We start from the raw sequence: 22,724 nt of genomic DNA, 5'->3' as shown, positions 1-22,724 counted from the left end.
ATGAGAAATTATATTATTGATACGTTTTACTATAATACAAGGACCTCTATTTATAACAATACACAATACATATACTAATTCTATTCCAAGTGGGACTATACTTATTTATACAACTACTAACTATCTAAATGTAGCATAAATAATAAAGACAGCAGGAAACAGAAGGCTGTTCTCACCTGGTGAATGGTGAGGGAAATTGGTCTATGGATATGAAAAGGGGAAAAGTCGGGAAAAAAAAGGTTCAGGAATTTCATGCAGAACTCCAGAGGCTCGGCACTTTTAAGTGCCTGCCTACTTGCTTATTCCTTTAAGGGTTGCTCCTACACATTGAAATTTCTATAGTTTTGGCTTATAAGACAAGTAGGGCTGGTCAACAACAATAACAATAACAACATACCGAGTGTAGTTCCACAAGTGAGGTATGGGGAGGGTAGAGTGTACGCAGACCTTACCCCTGCCTTTAATGACAGAGAGACTGTTTCCGCTAGACCCTCGGCTCAGGAAGGGAAAAGGAGAGGGGCAATAACAAGCAAACCAATCTGACAACCAAAGCGAAAATACAAAGCTAGCACTAGGTAATGCAACCAGAAAACCAAATCTACATTGGCATGATTAAGATAGTGAGATTACTTTTGGTGGACTTTTATGCTGTATAATTTCAAGTTCTTCAAAAGTCAACTTTATGTACATTTCCATCGTTCAGTGAATGGGTACTATTGGTGGACTTTTATTCTATATAATATTCAAGCTCTTCAAAAGTCAACTTTATTTACACTTCTGTCGTTTATTCTTACGTTTTTTTTTATATAAATAACCCGCACCCATTAAAATGTATTGAAATTCTAAATTCTTTTTTTTGATAAGTATGTTGAAACTCTTAACTTCTATGGTCGCTCCCTATCGAATGGGGTTTCTAAATTGGGATAGAGGGCATAAATTCTATTACTGTTACTACCTTGAAGTTGGTTGGATTGTTCTTGTCCTGGACAAATCCCATCATCAACTTTCGTATGAAGCTGTCTCATTGGTAAAAACATATTCTAAAGCTGTCAGAGTTAATGCAATCTAGGTAGCCAGAAGAGCCTTCACAGCCAAAATGGCCAAGCATTATGTAGCTCTGTTAGCATGCTGCCACATAATTTGCTACTTAAGAAGGTTTATGGGATTGAAATGCGAGGCTGCTTTGTATAAAGCATAATACATTATTCTTACTGCTACTTTTTTTGATAAGTTATTCTCACTGTTACTTTGATGGTTTGATACTTAGATTGGTTTTTTGTTTCCAAAGAGCAGCCCTGCCAAATAACATTCTGTGACTTACTCTATTTTGCATACTTAAGATGTGCCATTAATGTAGTTATTCTGGTGAATTCAGGATACTTTGTCTCTCTCTGGGCGGGACTTCAAGTTGACTCTAATAGCAAGACGTTCACGTCATTATGCTGGTACCAGGTAAACAGTTGAATATATTCAAGATGATATAACTTGTTATTATTGTTGTCAGATTATTATTTTCTTTTTAATAAGTCAAAACTCCATTGATTCACCAAGGCAACGTCAAAAGTATATATGGCGTGAGTACGTGTGCTACTGATCTTCTAAAAAGTCTAACCAACAGTCTATACTAAGTGATATTCTTTCTTTGAGCCAAAAGTACAACAACAACAACCCAGTATAATCCTACTTAGTGGGGTCTGGGGAGGGTAGTGTGTACGCAGACCTTACCCCTTCCCTGGGGTAGAGAGGCTGTTTCCAAAATAGACCCCCGGCATCCTTCCCTCTAAGAACTTCCCACCTTGCTCTTGGGGAGACTCGAACTCACAACCTCTTGGTTGGAAGTGGAGGTTTGAGCCAAAGGTACAAGTGGATCATAAATCTTTCTTCATCTTAAATTTTCTTTCAATTTGGAACATCACCCTATTCCTTTTCTGCTAAAGTAATATACAAAAGTATACCCCAAAAAAAAGAAGTTACAAAAAATATGGTTTTCTACCAAAAAAAAAAACCTTAATCTTCTATACATATAGGAACCTTGTGGGTGCGCAAAAAAAAAGGGATAAGACGCTATTCCTCAAGTGTGCAGAATCTTTCTATACTCCATCAAATGCTCTAGTGTTTCTCTCTGTACCAAGTGCTAGAGGAGTCACATCCCATGCCCTGCTTCTCTTCTGTCTTTTGAAGCTCCAGCTAAACTTTGTTTCTTTCACCGGACATCACGTCTGGAGTCCAAGCCATCTTAGGATTTCCCACCACAAACAGGATAGTTGACTATCTGATAATATAAAAGGAGATGATTCACATCTTCTCCTAAATATTTACACATGAAGCAGCAACTGACACAACTAATCTCCCTCTTTCTCATATTCTCCGTCGTTGAGATCAACCACTCATAGCTAGCTAAGTAGGGGTGGACATGACACCAACCGAACTGGGAAAACCAGCTGAACCGATAATTTCGACTTATTCGGTTCGGTGTATTCGGCCAGTTTGCGGTTTATAATTTTCTAAAGTTTGATGTTCAGTTCGGTGATCGGTTTTGGGGTTGCGGTTTTCCGGTTTACCGAAGAACCAAAGTTTTCTTAATAAGCTCTGGTGGGCTCTCCTCTCCTTAACCACATATGGCATAACTGAAGTCTAACGCTGAAGCCCAATGCAATTTTCTTACTCACATATCTGAAATCTAAAACTAACAAGCCCAACGGATAATAATTAGAGTAGGTTTGCAATTCCATTTTTTATTTTCCTATTCACCAGTCGTAATAATTGCCGAATTTGGCGTTATTGGATATCCTGCTGCTGCAAGCCTGCAAGGGCACGTCTGTTCTCCAGTTCTCCTTGCGTTCTCTTCCGTTCCCTAGGCTTAACATGCCCGTGAATGTTATTTGACAGACTAGCCAACACTTTACCTATTCTTTTGCTTGACTAAAGATAAAATGACGAGATCTATTATGTTTCATTTTGTTGAGTTTACTACAGTTGATGCATGTTGCTGCACTTTCTCTATAATTGCTCAAGCTTAAGTGCTTTAACTGATAAGATCTGGACATTTTAGTGTGCAGTAAGTATTGATGCTACTAATTCTTCGTTCTTCGTTCTGTTATACAATTTTGAATATTTTTTGACATACTTGAACCGACCGGAACAAAACGAAAATCGACCGAACCAAATTAGTAAAAACAAAAAAAACCGAACTAATTTCAGTTCGGATACTGGTGCAATAAATAAAAAATTGGAACCGAATTTCATGAAAACCGAACCGAACCGACCGACCTCCACCCCTAAGCTAAGTGAAAACACACACATTTCTCTGTACCCTAGGGATCCGTACCGAGAGATCGGGTAATCTGACCCCTCCCATTTCTGAATATCTCTTGGGATGCTTACTTCCCAAGATGGGTTATGTAATGAAGAACCAGTGGTGATGCTAAGCTATTGCTTGTTATAGCATAGACGCGTGGCATGGAGATGCTTCATTCAGGAATAAGTATCTAAACCTCTCATCCAACTAGTTGCCCTTCTCATCTGGTACTAAGAAAGACTTCATTAATTAAAAAAAACTGGTACTAAGAGAGAATCTTTCCCTTTCATAATTCCTTAGCAGAAGCTTACTTCGTAAGGGCTTGTTGCTTAATCCATTACTCAATCTCCCATATTTATCAAATATCTCCTCTCTCTTTTATGCATTCCTTGTATTTGCGGATGTCCATAGCCATTCCAACAGGGATATATGGAAGGCCTCTAGTCTCCTTATCATAACCCTCCCTCCCATATTGAAGGATCTAGTCTTCTCATCCACTACTTTTTAATCTTTTATCTTTCTTTTGGGGGGTGACAATTTCTGCAATCTTGTCACTAGTGATAACTTTTAGAACTGACTATAATTTATTTCAGTCATGCATTCTGGAAAATGACATGTCATATCTTCTGTTTGGTTACTGTATATTAGCCTTTTTCTGCCCTATTAAACAGTTTAATATGTACTGTTCTCATTATAAAATATACATATGCTTTTGGGCCTCTGCATGGATAATATGTATAATATATTTGGGGGTGGGGGAGTTGTTGTATTTAAATTTTTTTGTAGTGTGTGTGTAGAAGTACTTACAATTTGTCTCTATCAAAAAGTATTCACAATTTATCTTCTCAACTTTCTCAAGATTAGTCTACATCTGCAGAAGGTACTCTATTTTGGCAAGTTAGCTGATTTTCTGTATGATCTGTGCCTTCAATCCATAGTTGGCAGTTAATAGCTTAGCCTACATGGCTACTAATGAGCTATTATAGCTTATGTTTACAGGAGCAAACATGGTTGCAGCATAACTTTATGAGTTACTGTACAAAGATGCCCAGGCTTCTATTATTGGACCTCTTAAATGGGTGATTGTGTTGTACTTTCTTAGCATGGTCTATTATGCAATGCTATAGGTTTCAGTTTTCTGTTCTACTACTTGGGCGTTCCCATCAGTCTTCTTTAGTTATATTTCTCATCTGGACATCATAACTGTCTTTCTTCTTGGTGCTTACTCTGCAATTCTGGTGCTAACTCTTTTTTTCCCCTTCCTTTCTAGATATCTGAAACGAGGCGTAAATGAAAAGGGTAGAGTTGCAAATGATGTTGAGACTGAGCAGATTCTATTTGAGGATGTTCCAGAAGATTTCCCAGTGCATATTAGTTCTGCTGTTCAAAATCGTGGGTCTATCCCGCTCTTTTGGTCTCAGGAAACTTCACGACTAAATATCAAGCCCGATATTATATGTATGTTCAAGCAAGTTCATGCTCCCTTTGTAAGAATTTAAAACTGCTGTTCGGTTAATTTAGTGTTTGTCATTTAGTGTCAAAGAGGGACCAGACATATGAAGCTACGAGACTTCATTTCGAGGATCTTGCTAAGAGATATGGGAACCCCATCATTATTTTGGATCTGATTAAGGTGAGGGATGCTTTTCTCAGTCTGTTGTTTTCTCTTGTAATAATCTGACAAAAGATCAGAACTATACTGTCATGATGTCCTAAGGGGTAAGTAAAAGCATTTCTTCTTAGGAGCAGAGCGCCTTCTTCCCGAACAACCTGATTACCCCTACCCTAGCTCATTAGGCATGCTAATTTGCTAAAAGAAGGGTGAATAAGTAAGAAAGCATCTCACTACTGTGAAATTCTTTGGCAGACCCAAGAAAAAAGGCCTCGGGAGTCTATCCTTCGCACCGAATTTGCTAATGCAATTGAATACATCAATAAAGATCTGTCTGAGGAGAATCGACTTAGATTTCTCCACTGGGATTTGAACAAGCATTCACGAAGGTATTTGACTTGTTCATTTCTGTTTCTTTAACTTCTTATTCAAAGATATGATTTGCTATAACTTTTGCTCTTTCTTATTTCCCCTTTCCAGCAAAGCTACAAATGTCTTGTTTTCTCTGGGAAAAGTGGCTACATATGCATTGAATTTGACTGGTTTCTTCTATTGTCAAGTAACACCAGCCTTAAGATCTGAGGGATGTCTGAAATGGCCCATATTTGAGTAAGTTTCTCATCCCATTTGACAAATCTGCAAGCACTTGTAAGACATAATTTCTATACAAATAACCTGCTTTTATCAGTTTATGTGGTAGCACATATATACAATTGAGTTGATTATTTACATCATGTCCAATTGGTTATTCAATTCCTTATCTTCAGCAAAGTCTAATCTTTCTTATGGTGTTTCATTCTCAATGATGTTTATCCCTCTTCTTGCATATTTACTTCTTTTTGGTAGTTATTCCTCTATGCAGCAGTCAGAAAACCCATCACTTTTGTATTATTATTTGTCATGGTATTGAATCTTTAGGAAAATTGTTTTCCTCTTTGGCGTAGTGTGCATTAACTATCCTCCTTCGGGTAGTGATCCCCTTATTAATCCATTCTTAGAGGCTTTTGTAAATTTTATGGATGAATGAATGTAAATCTTTGCCAAATTGCATCAAGAGGGTGGTAATGACCGTCGTTTCTTGAACTTCATGTATTTGAAGTTTGGATCAGTTATTGGTAGCATACATCCTAACACACACCAATAAATTATCCCCGAGAAAACCAATATACTTGGAATTGCTAAAGCACAATAGATTATGTTATGCCAGTCATCTCAGTTGATTAGCTGGGTATAATTGTCTTAAGATGGCAATAGGCTGAAACTTTTGGGACATCTCATTTTTGGCATTTGACATATTTGGTTTTGTCATATTTGAAGTGCTAAGTGGTCAAGCCCATGACCGCTGCAATCTAGACAGGCGAAGGTTCACTAGCCATATGATTGCGCTGCAGAAGGGAAAACTTGTGCTGATTTGATATTGAATTTGTGGAGGAATGCTGCAAAAGATTTAGGTTTTAGTCCCCATTATTGTTGGATGGCATGATGAAGGGATGGGCTTATACTTGAAGGAATTACTGTGATATACAATATACATGAATAAGTAGTTAGTTTTAAAATAAACTGCTAACTTGATATAAGAATGAAACATATTGATTTTTTATTTCTTTTTAAAATCTATTTTGTTTTTTTGAAAAGGTAACATATAAATAGATTTCTTTTTAAAATCTATAGTATTTATTCATCATCAATTTAGATTCTATATATAATATTTCCTTGGGATCGGATTTTATCCTATGAGATGGGACAAAGGGACAGATGTTTTATACATAAGTAGGTCCTAGTGTGGTTGAAAAGCTGTGTTGAATGCGAAGGCGTAGGGGAAGACTCTTTAGACTATTAGTTGCTGGTTTTAAGTTGCTTTCCAACATTTCCTAATGGAGCCCGCATCATCTATCCTTGTGCGTTGATTCTTGTTCCCAATAGGGGATGTGAATACATCTATTCCTAAATGATGAACACTCAACGTCTGGTACGACTCTTTTCATATATTACAATTGCACTCGCTTCTCTGCAGCCTCTTTCATTTGGCAGTAGTACAACCGTCTGGATCATTTGCTTCCTTATATAAATCCTTGCTATACATTTTCTTGATTCCATATGTTATCTTTCAAGTCATTGGGTTCACGACAAGAGTCAAAAAGCTCTACCATATTCAATGATGCAGCATAGAATTTCTGCACTTCCGTGTTTCCCAAAGATGATACGAAAAAATATGCTTCTTATATGTTGATGTGAGCTACCATTTAAAGTAGGTCAATAAGAAATGGATAAAGTTGAATTGCATATACATTAGGTTTTCTGTTGTATGCTTGAGCCACTTAGACTTGTATTTAAAAATAGTTGCAATGATGTGGCACAGGAATGCTGCTGCTAGTAATATGGTTCCTTTGAAACATTTTGACCCTGATGTTGAGAAACAATATAATAATGACGTCGATGACTCAGATAACTCAGAGGGAAAATCTAGTGGATGTAATAATGTGAGTAATGGCTATCCTTCAATGAAACCACCAATGTTCCAAGGGGGGTGCTAAGGACAAATTGCATAGATTGTCTGGATCGTACTAATGTGGCACAATATGCATATGGATTGGCTGCTTTGGGTCATCAACTCCATGTTTTAGGAGTTACAAATTCAACAAAGATAGACCTTGATGATCCTTTGGCAGAAGAATTAATGGGGTTCTATGAGAGGATGGGTGATACACTTGCTCATCAATATGGTGGCTCTGCAGCTCACAACAAGGTAAAGCTAGTGCTTAGCATTTTCCTTTCTTTTTGTGCAATTTTATGAATCAATAATTTCATTTAGAAAATATAGGTGTCAAAAATATGTATAAGTTGCGAAAATGACACAACCGGAGTCATTCACCATCGTCCATTAAGTTGTCCAACTATCAATTAATAAGATTCTTTCCTTACACCAAAATACAGATGAAATAAGAGAACTTTTATGGTTTTCTTCATCATTCTTGCTATTATGAAACAATCTTCCATTTCTCTAATTTTCTTTTTGTACATTATTAGGTTGGCTAGACTGTGATGAAAAACATTTGCGTTAATGATTAATGAGGTAGATAATTTATAAATCTTTCAGTTATCATCTTTGAAGTTTGAATTGTGCTGGAGTCTGATTATGTTGTCACCACACTACCATCCTGACTCTACTCCCATGGTAGATAACAATAGCATAGAAGTTTTTTTTAAAAAATAAATAAGAAGAAAAATATCATAGAAGTTATTGTTACAAGCAACTTCCATAATGTCGATTCAGGGGGTGCGTGGGTGGGGAGTTCATGTGTTTGTACATCCAAATTCTGTTTTCTCTTTTGTTTTGTTTTTCATCTCATTTGCAAATTGAGAAAGGAAAGAACCTTTTGACTTGTACTAGAACCAGTGACCTAATAGATCTTTTTTATGTAAATAGAAGATACGATGCAGCAGTCAGAGAATGAAACTTAAGAGAGAATGATAGGGACCCAAAATTTAGTCATTCTTGCGTCATTTTTATTAGCTATTATACGCCTCCTTGATATTAATGGAAACAAAGCCCAGGGCTATCTACACATGTAGGTTTTATCTTTTCTCACCCAATGTTAATATTTTAAGCTTGGGTTAGTTGACAACGTTGTGATGTGTCATGTAGATATTTTCAGCGAAGAGGGGCCAGTGGAAAGCTGCAATTCAATCGCAGGAGTTCTTTAGAACTCTTCAGAGATATTACAGCAATGCCTACATGGATACAGAAAAACAAAATGCTATTAATGTGTAAGCTCATTTTCTTTCTATTCTTATGTGCCAATGCAGTCTGAGTGAGTGGTCTAGTTTGTTCCAATCTTTTAAGTTCAACTTCTCTTCTTTCAATATTCTGTTTGCCCACTTGCTCGAAATTTCAGATAATATGAAAAATGGCTGTGGTCTGCAACTTGACATTTTGATGACATTTTATGAGCAGGTTTTTGGGACACTTTCAGCCGCAAGAGGGTGGACGTGATATATGGGAACTGGACTCCGATCAGCATTACTTTGTGGGTAGGAATGGGGAGAGCTATGCTGGTGACAATGGAAGGTATAATTGTCAAAGCTGTGGTGTCATGCCTTTAACTTTAGATTAGATATTTGTCATCCAGATTAGGATGATACAAATATTGTGAAAGTTACTGATGAATCTTTTTCATTCCAAATACTGCGATATTTCGTTGGATTTTCAGGGCTTAATTAATTTACGCTGAGATAATGTGTTGCAAAAGAGATGGCAGAAATGCACCTCCTAGACTGACTTGATCTTTTCCTGTAATTGCTGTTTTAAAGTATGTAAAGGTTAACTGTATATTCTTATGGTGATAAACAGGTCGCTCTTCCAAAGATCATTCTCAGATGGGAATATTCTTCATGAAAGCCAATTTCCCATATCGGCTCGCAGTATTGGAAAGGGTCTTTCTAAGTCTAACCTGTCTCATCAGTCAAAAGAAGGGAGCAAAGTGCTCTCTGAATCGACACCAGAAATATCAACTTGTGGAAGTGATTTGACATATTCAAGGTACAGCATATTTGATTGAAGGAAGTGTATTAAGTAATGCATCTATATAATTCTGTGCAATTATGGATCCATAGCTTGTTTTGCAATGTATTATCTAGTGACTTGCTAATTTGGACTACTCTCAACATCATTGTGCAATTACGATTTGTTAGTTGTTTCTCTACTTTTTTCCTTTTTTGCTCTTATTGTATATGTGGAGCTCCAACTTTGACCTGAAAATCGTGTCATGTCGTTCTGAGATGGGTTCTCACTTAACCCCATTGTCTTCTCCCCAACAACAACTACACTTCATTCTCAAACAACTTTAGGGTTGCTTATATGAGTAATCACTTCTCCATTTAAGCTCAACTCATGTCATTATCATACCAAATAAAATAAAAGCAAAAAATAAGTTTTACATACAACACACATATATATATAGTATCAAAGGCACGCTTAAGCCCTAAAGCAAGGCTCAAAGCACGTTGAGCGCTTCGTCTCGCTTTACGGGCGCTTCAATGTTGTCATCAAGGTGCTAAAGGCATGCTTTTCTTTGCCAATAAGCGTAATCCTGAAGAGGCGACACTAAACAATTGATATTTCACTTTATCGTAAATTCTCTTCAATTTTTTTGTCCATATATTTGGTATTCATGCTTATAGATTTTAGTCTTGAACTACACATACATATTTGTAGTTTTACTCTATTTGCGTCTTTCTTCCTTAAATCTCACGCTTTATTTGCGCTTTGGGCTTAAAGCCCCAACATACCTTAGAACTTTTTTGCGCTTTTCGTCTTTGATAGCACTAATATATAGTAACAATAATAGTATTAGAAGTTCTCTAACAATAATTAAATCTATTTCCAACTAATAGATATCATTTGTACGTGAAAAATAAGTTGTCTTCAACACGCCTCCTCACGTGCAAGCTTGATTCTTTTTCATGGTCCAAGCATGTGAAAATTCTTTTTTGATAATGAGTGACGGTGAGACTTGAACCCACTACCTCTACCTTCTCTGATACCATGTTGAGTGTGTGATCATCTCATCTAAAAGCTTGAGCTTTTAAATGAGATGGTCACGCACTTCAACACTCGACAGAACTAATGAAACAGAAAAGGGCCAAAATTACACTTTAACTATTCGAAATAGATCACTTTTATCCTCCATTAAATTTTGGTACTAATTAAGTCCTCGTTGTCTAAATTTTGGACTACTATCCTTATTTTTTAACGGTTGAATCTTAAACCCTAATCCTTGTCTAATTAGATTAATTAGCATAGTTGAAGGGTATTTTGACCTTTTTTCAGAAATTTTACTACTCTTTTCCTTTTCTCTTTTCTCCTTCTTTCTCCCTCCCCCTCCCGTGAGATTCTTGCTCCAATACATGGTAGCAATATTGCGGCAAAATCATTAGACAAAAAGTAAAAGAAAAGTGTGGATTTGCATCTGTTGGGGAGATTGTAACCACATTGTGCTAAGTATCGATTGAGCCACTATTTGAAGGGTTTTGTTCCAAGTGGGAGTTCAGCGAATTTGAAATTGGAGCTTGAATTATTGAGTGCTGATTCGTGAACTTAAGCCGAGATCTGGACTGATATCGTTTTAAATTTCATTCGGAATCCAGTTTCATTCTTTTGGTGCTGATTTGTGAACTTAAGTCGAATTTGAAATTGGAGCTTGAAACCTAATCGCTAAACACTCATTTAGAGTTGGCGCGAACAACTGTGAACAACTCTTGAGAAAAATTTTAAAATCCATTTTGGGCTAACATATTCGGATCTGGGTTCTTTTAAAACCGAAAATGTTTGAAGGTGAAATACGATGGGTATTGCTGATGTGTAATTAGATTCATAGTTATACACTGATTTGGAGCTTGGGTGTAAAAGAAGTGATGAAAATAGAAAACTCACTTTGAGATTTAAGATTCTGGTGCTGGAAACTTACAAGATTGAGGTTGTTTGTTGTTGAAAATTATCAGTGTTAGTCATTGGTACTTAAACATGAAGATTGAACTGATTTTGGAGCAGCTTGTGGAAGAATTTTAAAACCAATAAGAGCTTGAAGAAACCAAATGGGGTGTTTAGATTGAATTTATTTGCTGAGATTGACCGGGGGGGGGGGATTATAAAACTTTAAAATGAATTTTAAAAGAGGAGGATTAAAATTTCGGAAAAGGGTCAAAATTACCCTTCAGCTGCTAATTCATCTAATTAGACAGGGATTAGGGTTTAAGATTTAGCCTTGGACAGCAAGGACTTAATTGGCACCATATTTAACGGAGGATTAAAGTGGTCTATTTCAAATAGTTTAAGGATATTTTTTACCCTTTTTCATTAATACAATGATGTCACTTATAAACAATTTAGAGTACTGGGGTTATCCAGGGATCCTGTCCCAACCCTTATTCGATTACCCTATTGTGTTTCTTTTGATCCCAAGCCCATCCCAAACTATGCTAATCTTTGGTAAGTCAGATGAAAACTAGTTGAAATGTGCCCCAATACCTTACCATTGTTTGAGTTCCTTCAACTTTCATTCTCGATTTACCAAGTAGACAAGGAAGCACGTGATCACTCCTTTTCCTGAAAAGGTTCCAGCAAGGTGAAACCTTAGTAGTGTAAATTTTCAGTTTGCCAACGCTACAGTGCCACAGTAACAGCTTAGCTGACATTTGACACATGCACTGTGCTGTGAAAGTTTGGAATGTCAAGCTGGAAGTTGAGGTCTGATTGAAGTATAAAGAGTAGTTAAGCCATAAGAAACCACAATCTGCAATAGTTGTATGTTGTCCTACCATTATTTCTGTGGTTAGTTGATCTATGGTCTATGGATTCTATTTCTCACTGCATACACAAGTGAGTATATGACTTATGAGAATTCAAATGAATTTAGATATAGCATGAAAATCTAGTTTAAGTTTCTGTTATCCTAGAAAGCAAAAACATCCATATACATCATTTTCTTTCTCGCCTTCTGCTCTGCTTATTTATCTTTCTTTATGCAGGTATGCTCAAACAGTTCCTGCAAGGGAACTTTTTGTAGAAATGCAAAGAGATCAATCCCTGGAACACCGAAATGCAGATGCATATGACTGCTCCAACTTTGTTGACTTAGATTGGTTGTCTTCTTCTGGGAATTCCTGTGAGGAAGAGTTATTGGACAGGTAATTGATTGACTTAAGTTTCAGGTTTTTGGATAATAAGGTGAGGCTGGACATTACATCTGAGATATTTTCTTTCTTATGACATTTTTTCGTTGAGGTTTAAATTCTCTCAAGTTCAGTTGGCTTTTAGAGTCTTAGAGGAACTAAGTCACTGCTTATGCCATCTTTTAATCTGATTCCTTTAATGAAACAATGTTTATTTCTGCATTTTTCAAACATAAAACTTATATCTCCCATCAACTCAGTTAGCTGAGAGCCTGGGAAACTTTGCACTTAGGTCATTCCAAAATGTTCACTACTCTTCTATGCAACTCTTAATTTTGTGAATCCAAATTCTTTATATACTGATATTTCAAATGTTTTAGTATGATTTCCTTTTCATTTCAACTTTTGTTTTATACTGGTATCTAATTTTAAGACTAAAGACTGTTCTTATTTGCTTTGGCGATGGATACACCGACACGTCATATTCAAGGGGAGGTGCCATGGTGTATGTTATTCGTTGACGACATAGTACTGATTGATGAGAAGTGAGGCGGCAATGGCGGATCCATGTTATGTACTATGGGTGCTTAAGCACACATTGCTTTTGAAAACAACACTACTACTTAGGTAGAAAATTAGTAAGCACCCAGTCTAAGTAAATTTTAAATTAAGAATAATTGAGCACCCACGATATAAAAATTCTAGATCCGCCACTGCGAGGCGGTGTCAACGAAAAATTGGAGGTTTGGAGACAGACCTTAGAGTCTAAGGGTTTCAAGTTGAGCAGGACGGAGTACCTAGAGTGCAAGTTTAACACAGTGACAGGAGGAGCATATATAGATGTGAGGCAGGATTCACAAGTCATCCCCAAGAGAGGAAGTTTCAAGTATCTCAGGTCAGTTATTCAAGGGGACGGGGAGATTGGCGAGGATGTCACACATCGTATAGGGGTGAGGTAGATGAAATGGAGGCTAGCATCTGGCGTCCTGTGTGACAAGAATGTGCCACCAAAACTTAAAGGCCAGTTCTACAAGGCGGCGGTTAGATCGGCTATACTGTATGAGGCAGAATGCTGGCCAGTCAAGAACTCTCATATCCAAAAGATGAACGTAGCTGAAATGAGGATGTTGCGATGGATGTGCGGGTACACTAGATTGGATAAGATTAGGAATGAGGATATTCAAGAGAAAGTGGGTGTGGCCTCTATGGAGGATAAGATGCGTGAAGCGAGGCTTAGATGGTTCGGGCATGTGAGAAGCAGAAGCCTAGATGCCCAGTGAGGAGGTGTGATGAGGAGGTGTGAACGGCTGGCGCTGGTAGGTAGGAGAAGAGGTAGAGGGCGACCTAAGAAGTATTGGGGAGAGATGATCATGCAGGACATGACGCGACTTCAGCTTATCGAGGACATGACCCTTGACAGGAGGGTATAGAGATCGAAGATTAAGGTAGAAGGGTAATAGATCGTCGTGTGTTTTTCTGACATGTTCCAGGTTTATTAGGGCTAGCTAACTAGTACATTGTCTTCGCTTCTTAGAGTGTCAGTATTAGGGTTGTTTTAGTACTATTTTCCGCTTCAGTTTTCTAGTACCTTCTCGTGTTACTACTTATTGTTGTTGCTGTTGCTTTTGCTTTTGCTATTGCTATTGCTACTGCTTTCTTCCATTTGTTTTTCTCTGGTTCTTACATTGTTGGTATCATTTTCCTGGTCTTGTGGTTGTTATTTACTTGTTCCTATTCTTCCTCTCGAGCCGATGGTCTTTCGGAAATGACCTCTGTACCCCCATGATGAGGATAAGGTCTGCGTACACATTACCCTCCCCAAACCCCACTTGTGGGATCCCATTGAGTGGTGGTTGTTTAATTTTAAGACTAAAGTGTTGTGCAGTGAAATTAATTTTTTGTGAAGTAGGAGATCAAATTGCTTTCAAGTTCTTAATCTGCTATCAGTTCTAGTACTCTTTAGAATTCACTGGCTTTCCACTATGCCTTTAGTTTTCTTGGGTTGTATAATTTACCACTGGTCATGATCTATCAGTTGGATATGTTATGGGCAGTATTCCTGTTGCCAATCTGTATTCTTTTTTGGTTCAAAAGGTTTTCTTCAAGTGATTATTCTGGTGATATCTGTTTATGATAAGGTGGTTTCTAATGTTGATGGTTGTGTAGGAATTAGGCAAACATTGCAAAAAAGTTGAGGGTTGACAGTTACACTTACTTTTTCTTTTTCCCCGCGCTCTAAAATTTCTCATAATGGTGTTGTCAAGTTGCTGTTCTATAATCGTGAACTGCTGGAAGAGTAATTGTTGACTTCTTCCATCTAGAACTGATTGCACATATGATGTAAATGTTAAGAGTTTACTTGAAGAAACGATGTCATTGATGCCTTCTATGGATGCAGGTCATTGTTCACAAACTCGCCAATAGGTGGACTATCATCAGAGAATGTTGTCAGTGACATAGTGGGGGAAACAACAACTCCATTCTCCAGTGAAGGTGGATGTAGCATGAATGTTGGTATTTCAGTTACTTCACAAGTAAGGCTTCTACACTCATTTTTTTTTTTGGCCAAACCATTCACTGATGTACTTGAGTGCTACTTCATATCACCAAAAAAAGATTGCATGAGGATGTCACGACCCAAAATCTAGCTAGACGTGATGACACCTAACCCAACCCGCTAAGTAAGCCAGTTAAGAATAAACCAATTCAAATAAGATTCCTTAAGAGAAATAATAATAATAATACAACTGAGCTTTTATACAAAGAATTCCCAAGGACTAGTAGTACAAATCATGAGTTTCTAAGATTTGGAATTTACAAAATCTGCACGCAAGGTGCAGAAGTGTAGTATGAGTACAACCGACCCCATGTACTCAGTAAGTAACAAACCTAACCTTAGGTTGAAAGTAGTGACGAGCTGAGACAAAGTTCGGAGTCCAACACCAATAGCCAACAACAATTCATAACAATATAATAAAAAGTGATAAAAGAAATAACTCAGAGATATAATGCTCATCTCGGTCACAGTTCCGGAAAATACGCATTCTTTTCAAGTATAACAGTGAAAACCCAAATCTTTTACTGAAATCACCGAACAACAACAGCATATCCAGTATTATCCCACATCGTGGGGTCTGGAGAGGGTAGTGTGTACCCAGATCTTACCCCTACCTTGTGAAGGTAGAGAGCCTGTTTCCAATAGACCCTCGGCTCAGAAAAACATAAGTACCACATTAATTAAAAAGATAGACAATGAGGGACAACACCGAAAAGCCACCACCTAAGCCTCGCCCACCTTGTCGTGAATAATCTCATACTTGATCCTATCCAACTTGGTGTGCCTTGCACATCTATCTCAACATCGTCATCTCTACTACCTTCATCTTCTAGATATGGGAAATCTTGATAGGCCAACACTCAGCCCCATATAACATAGTTGGTCTGACCACCACTCTGTAAAACGTACCTTCAAGTTTTGGTGGCACGTTCTTGTCACACAAAACACCATAAGCGAGTCTCCATTTCATCCATCCCGCCCAATACGATGTGTGACATCTTCATCAATCTCCCTATCCCCTTGAATAATAGACCTAAGGTATTTAAAACTACCTCTCTTAGGGATGACTTGCGAGTCCAACCTCACCTCACCTTCCCCTTCCCGAGTCTCACCACTGAACTTACACTCCAAGTATTCTATTTTGGTCCTACTCAGCTTGATGCCTTTAGACTCCAGGGTCTGCTTCCACACCTCTAACCTCGCGTCCTATTGAGATCACCAAAATGTGAGTAAATTGGAAAATTGTGATTTTTCCCAAAACTTTCGACAACAAGTAAGATGTTTCATTATTAAATGACATGAGGAAAGTATATCTCTATGCCTACATGTCAATGTGTATGTGAAGTCATGAATGACGCAATACCGTATGAGGTAAAATGCATCTTTATGCCTGTATGTCAAGTGTGCCTGTCGAATGCAATGCAACACAGTGATATACACTCAGTCCTCCCAGTCACTCAATCCTCCCAGTCACTCAGCCCTCATAGCCACTCAGACCTCACAGCCACTCAGTCCTCCTAATCACTTGGCACTCGCACTCAGTAGGTACCTGCGCTCACTGTGGGTGTGCAGACTCTGGAGGGGCAGATCCAACTCCAGCGCTACAATAAGCCAATCATGGCATGAATCAATAAAGCCTGTTGCGGCGTGCAACCCGATCCTATAAACATCCTCACAATCAGGCCCTCGGCCTCACTCAGTCATCAATCTCTCCAGTCTCTCGGGCTCACAATGTCATGAAACAAGCCCAAAATGATGATATGATATATCAATAAATAGCACGCAGACCTTACCCCTACCTCGAAAGGGTAGAGAAACTGTTTTCGGGAGACTCTCAGCTCAACAGAAGAGACAATAATATCACAAAAGGAAACACAAAAAAAAAGGCCAGTAGCAACAAAAGATGCCAGAAAGATAATAACAACAACGTAAGAGAGAAAAAAACAATGTGAACACAACATAGATCGCTAACAGACCTAGACAAAACTCTATCAGACTACCCTGTACAAAGGGAAAAACTCTCGACTACCCCCACGCCTACAACCCTAATGCTCGACCTCCACATGTTCCTATCAAAAGCCATGTCCCCGGAAATCTGAATCCTCGCCATGTCCTGCCTGATCACCTCGCCCCAATACTTCTTAGGCCGCCCTCTGCCTCTTCTCGTACCTGCCAAAGCCAACCGTTCACACCTCCTAACCGGGGTATCTGTGGTTCTCCTCCGCACGTGCCCGAACCACCTAAGCCTACTTCCCGCATCTTGTCGTCTACGGGAGCAATGTCCACCCTCTCCCAAATATCTTCATTCCTTATCTTATACAGTTTAGTATGCTCGCACATCTATATCAACATCCTCATTTCGGCTACTTTCATCTTCTGGATATGTGAATTCTTCACTGGCCAACACTCAACCCCATACAACATAGCCGGTCTAACCACCGCTCTGTAAAACTTACCTTTGAGTTTCAGCGACACCTTCTTGTCACACAAGACTCTAGACGCTAACCGCCGTTCCATCCACCGCACCCCAATACGATGCGTGACATCCTCGTCGATCTCTCCATCTCCCTGGATGATTGACCCTAGGTACTTGAAACTTTCTCTCTTGGGGATGACTTGTGAGTCGAGCCTCACTACCATGTCCGCTTCCCCCGTCACGCTGCTGAACTTACACTCCAAATATTTCGTCTTAGTCCTACTCAACTTGAAGCCTTTGGACTCCAAGGTCTGCCTCCAAGCCTTCAATCTCTCATTAACACCGCCTCGCGTCTCATCAATCAGAACTATATCACCAGCCAACAACATACACCATGGCACCTTCCCTTGAATATGGTGTGTCAGGGTGCCCATCGCCAGGGCAAATAAGAACGGGCTAAGCGCAGATCCTTGGTGTAACCCCATAACCAGCGGAAAAAGCTCTGAGTCACCTCCCGCGGTTCTGACCCGAGTCTTAGCTCCATCATACATATCCTTTATCGATCTAATGTACACTACTAGCACCCCTTTCACCTCTAGGCATCTCCAAAGAACGTCCCGAGGGACCTTGTCGTACGCCTTCTCTAGGTCAATAAACACCATGTGCAAATCCCTCTTCCTATCCCTGTACTATTCCACCAACCTCCTGATAAGGTGGATAGCTTCCGTAGTAGAACGTCCCGACATGAAAATCAACCCAATATGATGTATCAATAAATAGCAAAAGAGATTGAGATATGATATGCCAATGAATGAGTAGAACTGAGTATGTACAATTTAAGCAAATAACTCAACAGACATGACCTCGGTGGGCCCCAACATAATAAGTATGTAGCCTAAATATAGTTTCTAACATGGATCACAGCTCAATTACTATAGCACGTAGAGATTTCAGGGATAAAAACAGGATTAAGTAGCTACACAGTACCACAGAAACAACCAAGTCATAATTCATACGGTGCACGCCCGTCACCTAGCATGTGCATCACCTTAACACCAACATATAACACGTATTTCAAGGGTTCATACCCTCAACACCAAGTTTAGAAGTGTTACTTACTTAGAACAAGCCAAATTCAATACCGAGCAAGCCAAGTGATGCTCCAAAAATGCCATCCCGAGCGTACCGACCTTCGAACGGCTCGAAACTAGCCAAAAGCAACCCAAATACATCAAATAATGGCTAAGGAAACAAACCCAATCGATAAAGGTGAATCTTTAATCAAAAGCCCAAAGTCAACCAAAAAGTCAAACCCGTAAAATAGAGTACTTAAAGGTTGTTCCAGGGGTACACTTTGCGATAGTGGTCAAAACCTCGCGATCACGATTACAAAAATTTTCGAGGACAGTTTTACTCTTTGCGATCGCAGCCATTTCCCCGCGATCGCGATGAACAAACTTCTATTAACTCTCCCCAAACTATTCCAGACAGCATGTAGTATAACAGTCATAACTTCTTGTGCAAAACTCCGTGACAAACGGTTCGATTTTCTGAAAACTAGACACAAAGGGCTACAACCTTCATTTTTGGATCATCTCCAAATTCCTTATAGATTAAAAGATATAAGTTTCCAAAGTCGGGTCAGTGGCAGGAGAATTTTCCTCTACGCGATCGCGAAAAGCCTTCTGCGACGCGATTCACAGGCTCATTTTCCCCATTTACTCTTCGCGATCGCGACCAATTCTACGTGATCACAATGCACACTGCTGTAGCCAAAACCAGCAACTAAAAATGCCTAGAAATGGTCTGAAACCACCCGGAAATTCTCCGGAGCCCCTCGGATCCCCGTCTAAACATGCCAACAAAACTCGTGCCTGAACATATTACTCGAGGCTTCAAATCACACATAACAACATCGAAACTATGAATCACATCTCAAATCGAACTTAATGAACTTTGAATCTTTTAACTTTCAAAACTCGTGCCTGAACATATCAAATCAACTCGGAATAAACTCAAATTTTGCGCACAAGTCTCAAATGGCATAACAAAGCTATTCCAATTCTCGGAACTACAATCTGAACCCGATATCATCAAAGTCAACTCTCGGTCAAACTTATGAACATTCCTAATTTTCAAATTTTTAACTTTCGCCAATTAGTGCCGAAACTTTCTAGAATTATCCAAATGTAGATCCGGGCATACGCGCAAGTCCAAAATCACCATCCGAACCTAACGGAACCATCAAAACTCCGAATCGAGGTCAAATACTAAAAAAGTCAAACTATGTCAACTCTTCCAACTTAAAACTTCAAACATGGAATTCATTCTTTCAAATCAAATTCCGGATCTCCTTAAAACCAAAATCGAGGATTCACACAAGTCATAATACATCATACGGAGTTACTCATGCCCCCCAAATCGCCGAGCAAAGTGCAAATGTTCAAAACGACCGGTTGTGTCGTTACGGAATTAAGTAAACCTATCCCTGTACAAAGTTTATGTTAAACTAAATGAGGAGGACTTCTCCTTTACAAGATGTATGCATTTGATATTTTAAAACCATATCTAACTAAATGTTAGAACCTATCTATTGACAAAAGTAGTGGTCCATCCAGGTTCAAAAGAAAATTTACCTTTCTTCACACGAATTCAAGGAACCTGGCAATCCATTTTCACCATTCTTCAATGTGGCTATAACTTCTATAGCCAAATTTATGTCCTCGGGGAAGAATGAATTCAAATTTGCTCCCCAAAATTTGCAAGTTGGTCAGCCACAATTAACCTCCCTGGAACAATACCTTGTGTGCTCATTTGTTGTGCCTCCCGGATGTCTTCTTTTAGCTGCTAGGAAGCTTTAGTTTCCTTCTTGATTGTGATAAAAATAAAATTAGATTCTACTCTTACCCTGTGATAATCATGTCAAAGCACCATTGTAGTCCAATCTTCAAGGCTTGGATCTCATCTTTATTGTTATTGCAGCCAAAATAGGCAGTGAATGCTATCCCCGAGTGTCCTTTGTGATTTCTCCATGGCAGCCCTTACTACAACCATCAACATTCGGTGTAGCTTGGTTTAATTCATCTAACCAACTTGATAGCAAGTATATATGGCCGTGAACTGGAAAGATCTAAAGAAGGAAATTGTGAGTTAAGCAAAAGTTGAATCAAATTGGAAACTTGATCTATAACCATACTAGTTGAACTTTTGTTCCATCATACTTAATTGCACATGTGCTTCCTTTTTCCCCATAGCAAACTGATGGTAAACGTTGCAAAATCAGCTCATGAACTTTGTTGTCAGGGTTAGTCAGCCACCACCTAATAACATTAGTTCTGAGATTTTCCACCCGAGAAGACAACAATACCACAGGAATTTGAAAAAAAATTCTACATAGATGTGGCCATTATCTGGAAGTTGGCGGTTCGTTTTAGTCGCCTACTGTCTTTCCTGGTTTGCCCTAGAAATTTACTTGATTGACCACCGTCAGCTATTTTCTTTGTTTCTAAAAGCTCTTGAGGAATATGGTTAAATTGTGAACCATATCTTCTATAAAAAGAAAACGAAAATATTCATAATGTTAAAGACTTAACTAAGGTGATGTATTGATCGCATGTTAGCGTGGATAGTGTTAGTTGACCCCAAATCTAGATCAAGTGGATGCTTCAAGTGGAACTTTCCTTTTTGGGGTGTCACTCCGACATATAATGGAAGTAATGTTATTGGTTTCAGATTGATGATGACTGTCAATGTGATTATTAATATGATTGTTGCAATTAAATTGAGTACTATAAGTGTCATAAAGGTTGGAGAACTAATGAAAGACTTCGCCATAGCTCGATATTTCTGAAGAAAAGCTTTTTCACCTTACTTGCCTGCTTTGGACAAAAAAGAAACAGTTTATAAAGTTATTTGTCAAACTGCAAATCTTGGATTTCCATAGTTAGGCTCTAATATATAAAGGGGTCTTTTATTTTTTTATTTGGAGGGGGGGGGGGTAGGGGTGATCATTGGTAACTGTGGGCAGCTACTAACGGAAAAGTTGTTGATGTAGTGCTTAGTGGAGAAACAACTATTTCTAGTATGTCATTGACACTTTGGACTTTCTCAACTCCCTGAAGGATTGAAATAACTGTTTCCTTGATCCTCCCTGTACATGTCCAGCACTCTGTTGGTGCTATTTTCATAAAAAAGAAAGAAGAAAAGAACAAGGTTATCTGAACAATTTTAGCAACTTTCCTCAGATGTGCTGGTTCGTTAGTCACCCTTGAAATACGATTGTAGTCGCTTCTGATATGAAGCCATGTTTTGACCGACTAAGTCTTTGTTTTTGGTGAAGTTTACAAGACACCATATTAACAATTAATAAATTCTATATTAGTATGTCTAAGTTGGTCTTCTTCTTGAGCCGAGGGTCTCCTGGAAACAGCCTCTCTGCCCCTCAGGGTAGGGGTAAGGTCTGCGTACACATTACCCTCCCCAGACCCCACTAGTGCGATTACACTGGGCTGCTGTTGTTGTTGTATGTCTAAGTTACTGGGCAGTGTTATCTACTTTCTCTTTGCTTGATATTTAACTATAGAATTCATTATCTGCAGGGAATCGAAAATGCTGGAGCAGAGGCATCCTATAGTGATGCCCAGAACTTTGTAGTTGTCGAGGAACTTTCAGATAGCTTTGTACGTTGGGTAAACTATGGAGAGACACTGTGTCATTGATGCCTCCGAACATTGTAATTCATGCCTTCCTGCGAGTCGTGTTAGTAAACGTGCCGACACCTTCAACTCATTCTAGCACTGGCATGCCTCATGTTTGGAGAAGTGTTGCGGGGACAGTTTAGGAGGAAACACACCATATCTGTTGTATCAGCATTCTTTTTACAATATTTCCTGACTAAGCAACCATCTAGGCTTGCATTTATTTGATTGTTGAAATCATCAGTCTAGTTGGATACCACTAGTACATAGCCAACAGTTATAAAATTCTTTCTGGAACTCTTTTCACGGAATGTAGGTTCCAATGTTGTAAATAGACAGGTTTGACTTGCTAAAGCTCCATTCGACAATTGTAGACCAATTTTTCAGTGCAAACACATACTTCCATATATTGGAAGTGACATCTAATCGTGAAATAATTACAGGTTTGACTTGCTAAAGCTCCATTCGACAAT

The 22,724-nt window shown here is 38.7% G+C and overlaps 1 protein-coding gene across 1 annotated transcript in view; it reads left to right on the top strand.

The window, feature by feature from the left end:
- The window catches only part of LOC107762314 (phosphoinositide phosphatase SAC3), a 34,197-nt gene extending 11,488 nt beyond the window's left edge, over nucleotides 1-22,709 (top strand). Inside the window, 13 exon segments of the mRNA XM_016580660.2 lie at nucleotides 1,376-1,452; nucleotides 4,569-4,756; nucleotides 4,834-4,931; nucleotides 5,166-5,299; nucleotides 5,391-5,519; nucleotides 7,270-7,430; nucleotides 7,433-7,656; nucleotides 8,557-8,678; nucleotides 8,866-8,979; nucleotides 9,262-9,450; nucleotides 12,438-12,596; nucleotides 14,980-15,115; nucleotides 22,153-22,709. Coding sequence (XP_016436146.2) covers nucleotides 1,376-1,452; nucleotides 4,569-4,756; nucleotides 4,834-4,931; nucleotides 5,166-5,299; nucleotides 5,391-5,519; nucleotides 7,270-7,430; nucleotides 7,433-7,656; nucleotides 8,557-8,678; nucleotides 8,866-8,979; nucleotides 9,262-9,450; nucleotides 12,438-12,596; nucleotides 14,980-15,115; nucleotides 22,153-22,272 — 1,851 coding nt within the window. The 3' untranslated portion in view covers nucleotides 22,273-22,709.
- Nucleotides 22,710-22,724: the final 15 nt, after the last annotated feature.

This window comes from Nicotiana tabacum, chromosome 18, assembly GCF_000715075.1.
Source record: "Nicotiana tabacum cultivar K326 chromosome 18, ASM71507v2, whole genome shotgun sequence".
Taxonomy (NCBI): Eukaryota; Viridiplantae; Streptophyta; class Magnoliopsida; order Solanales; family Solanaceae; genus Nicotiana; species Nicotiana tabacum.
Note: the sequence above shows the minus strand (reverse complement) of the source record. Positions and strands in the feature narration are given on the sequence as shown.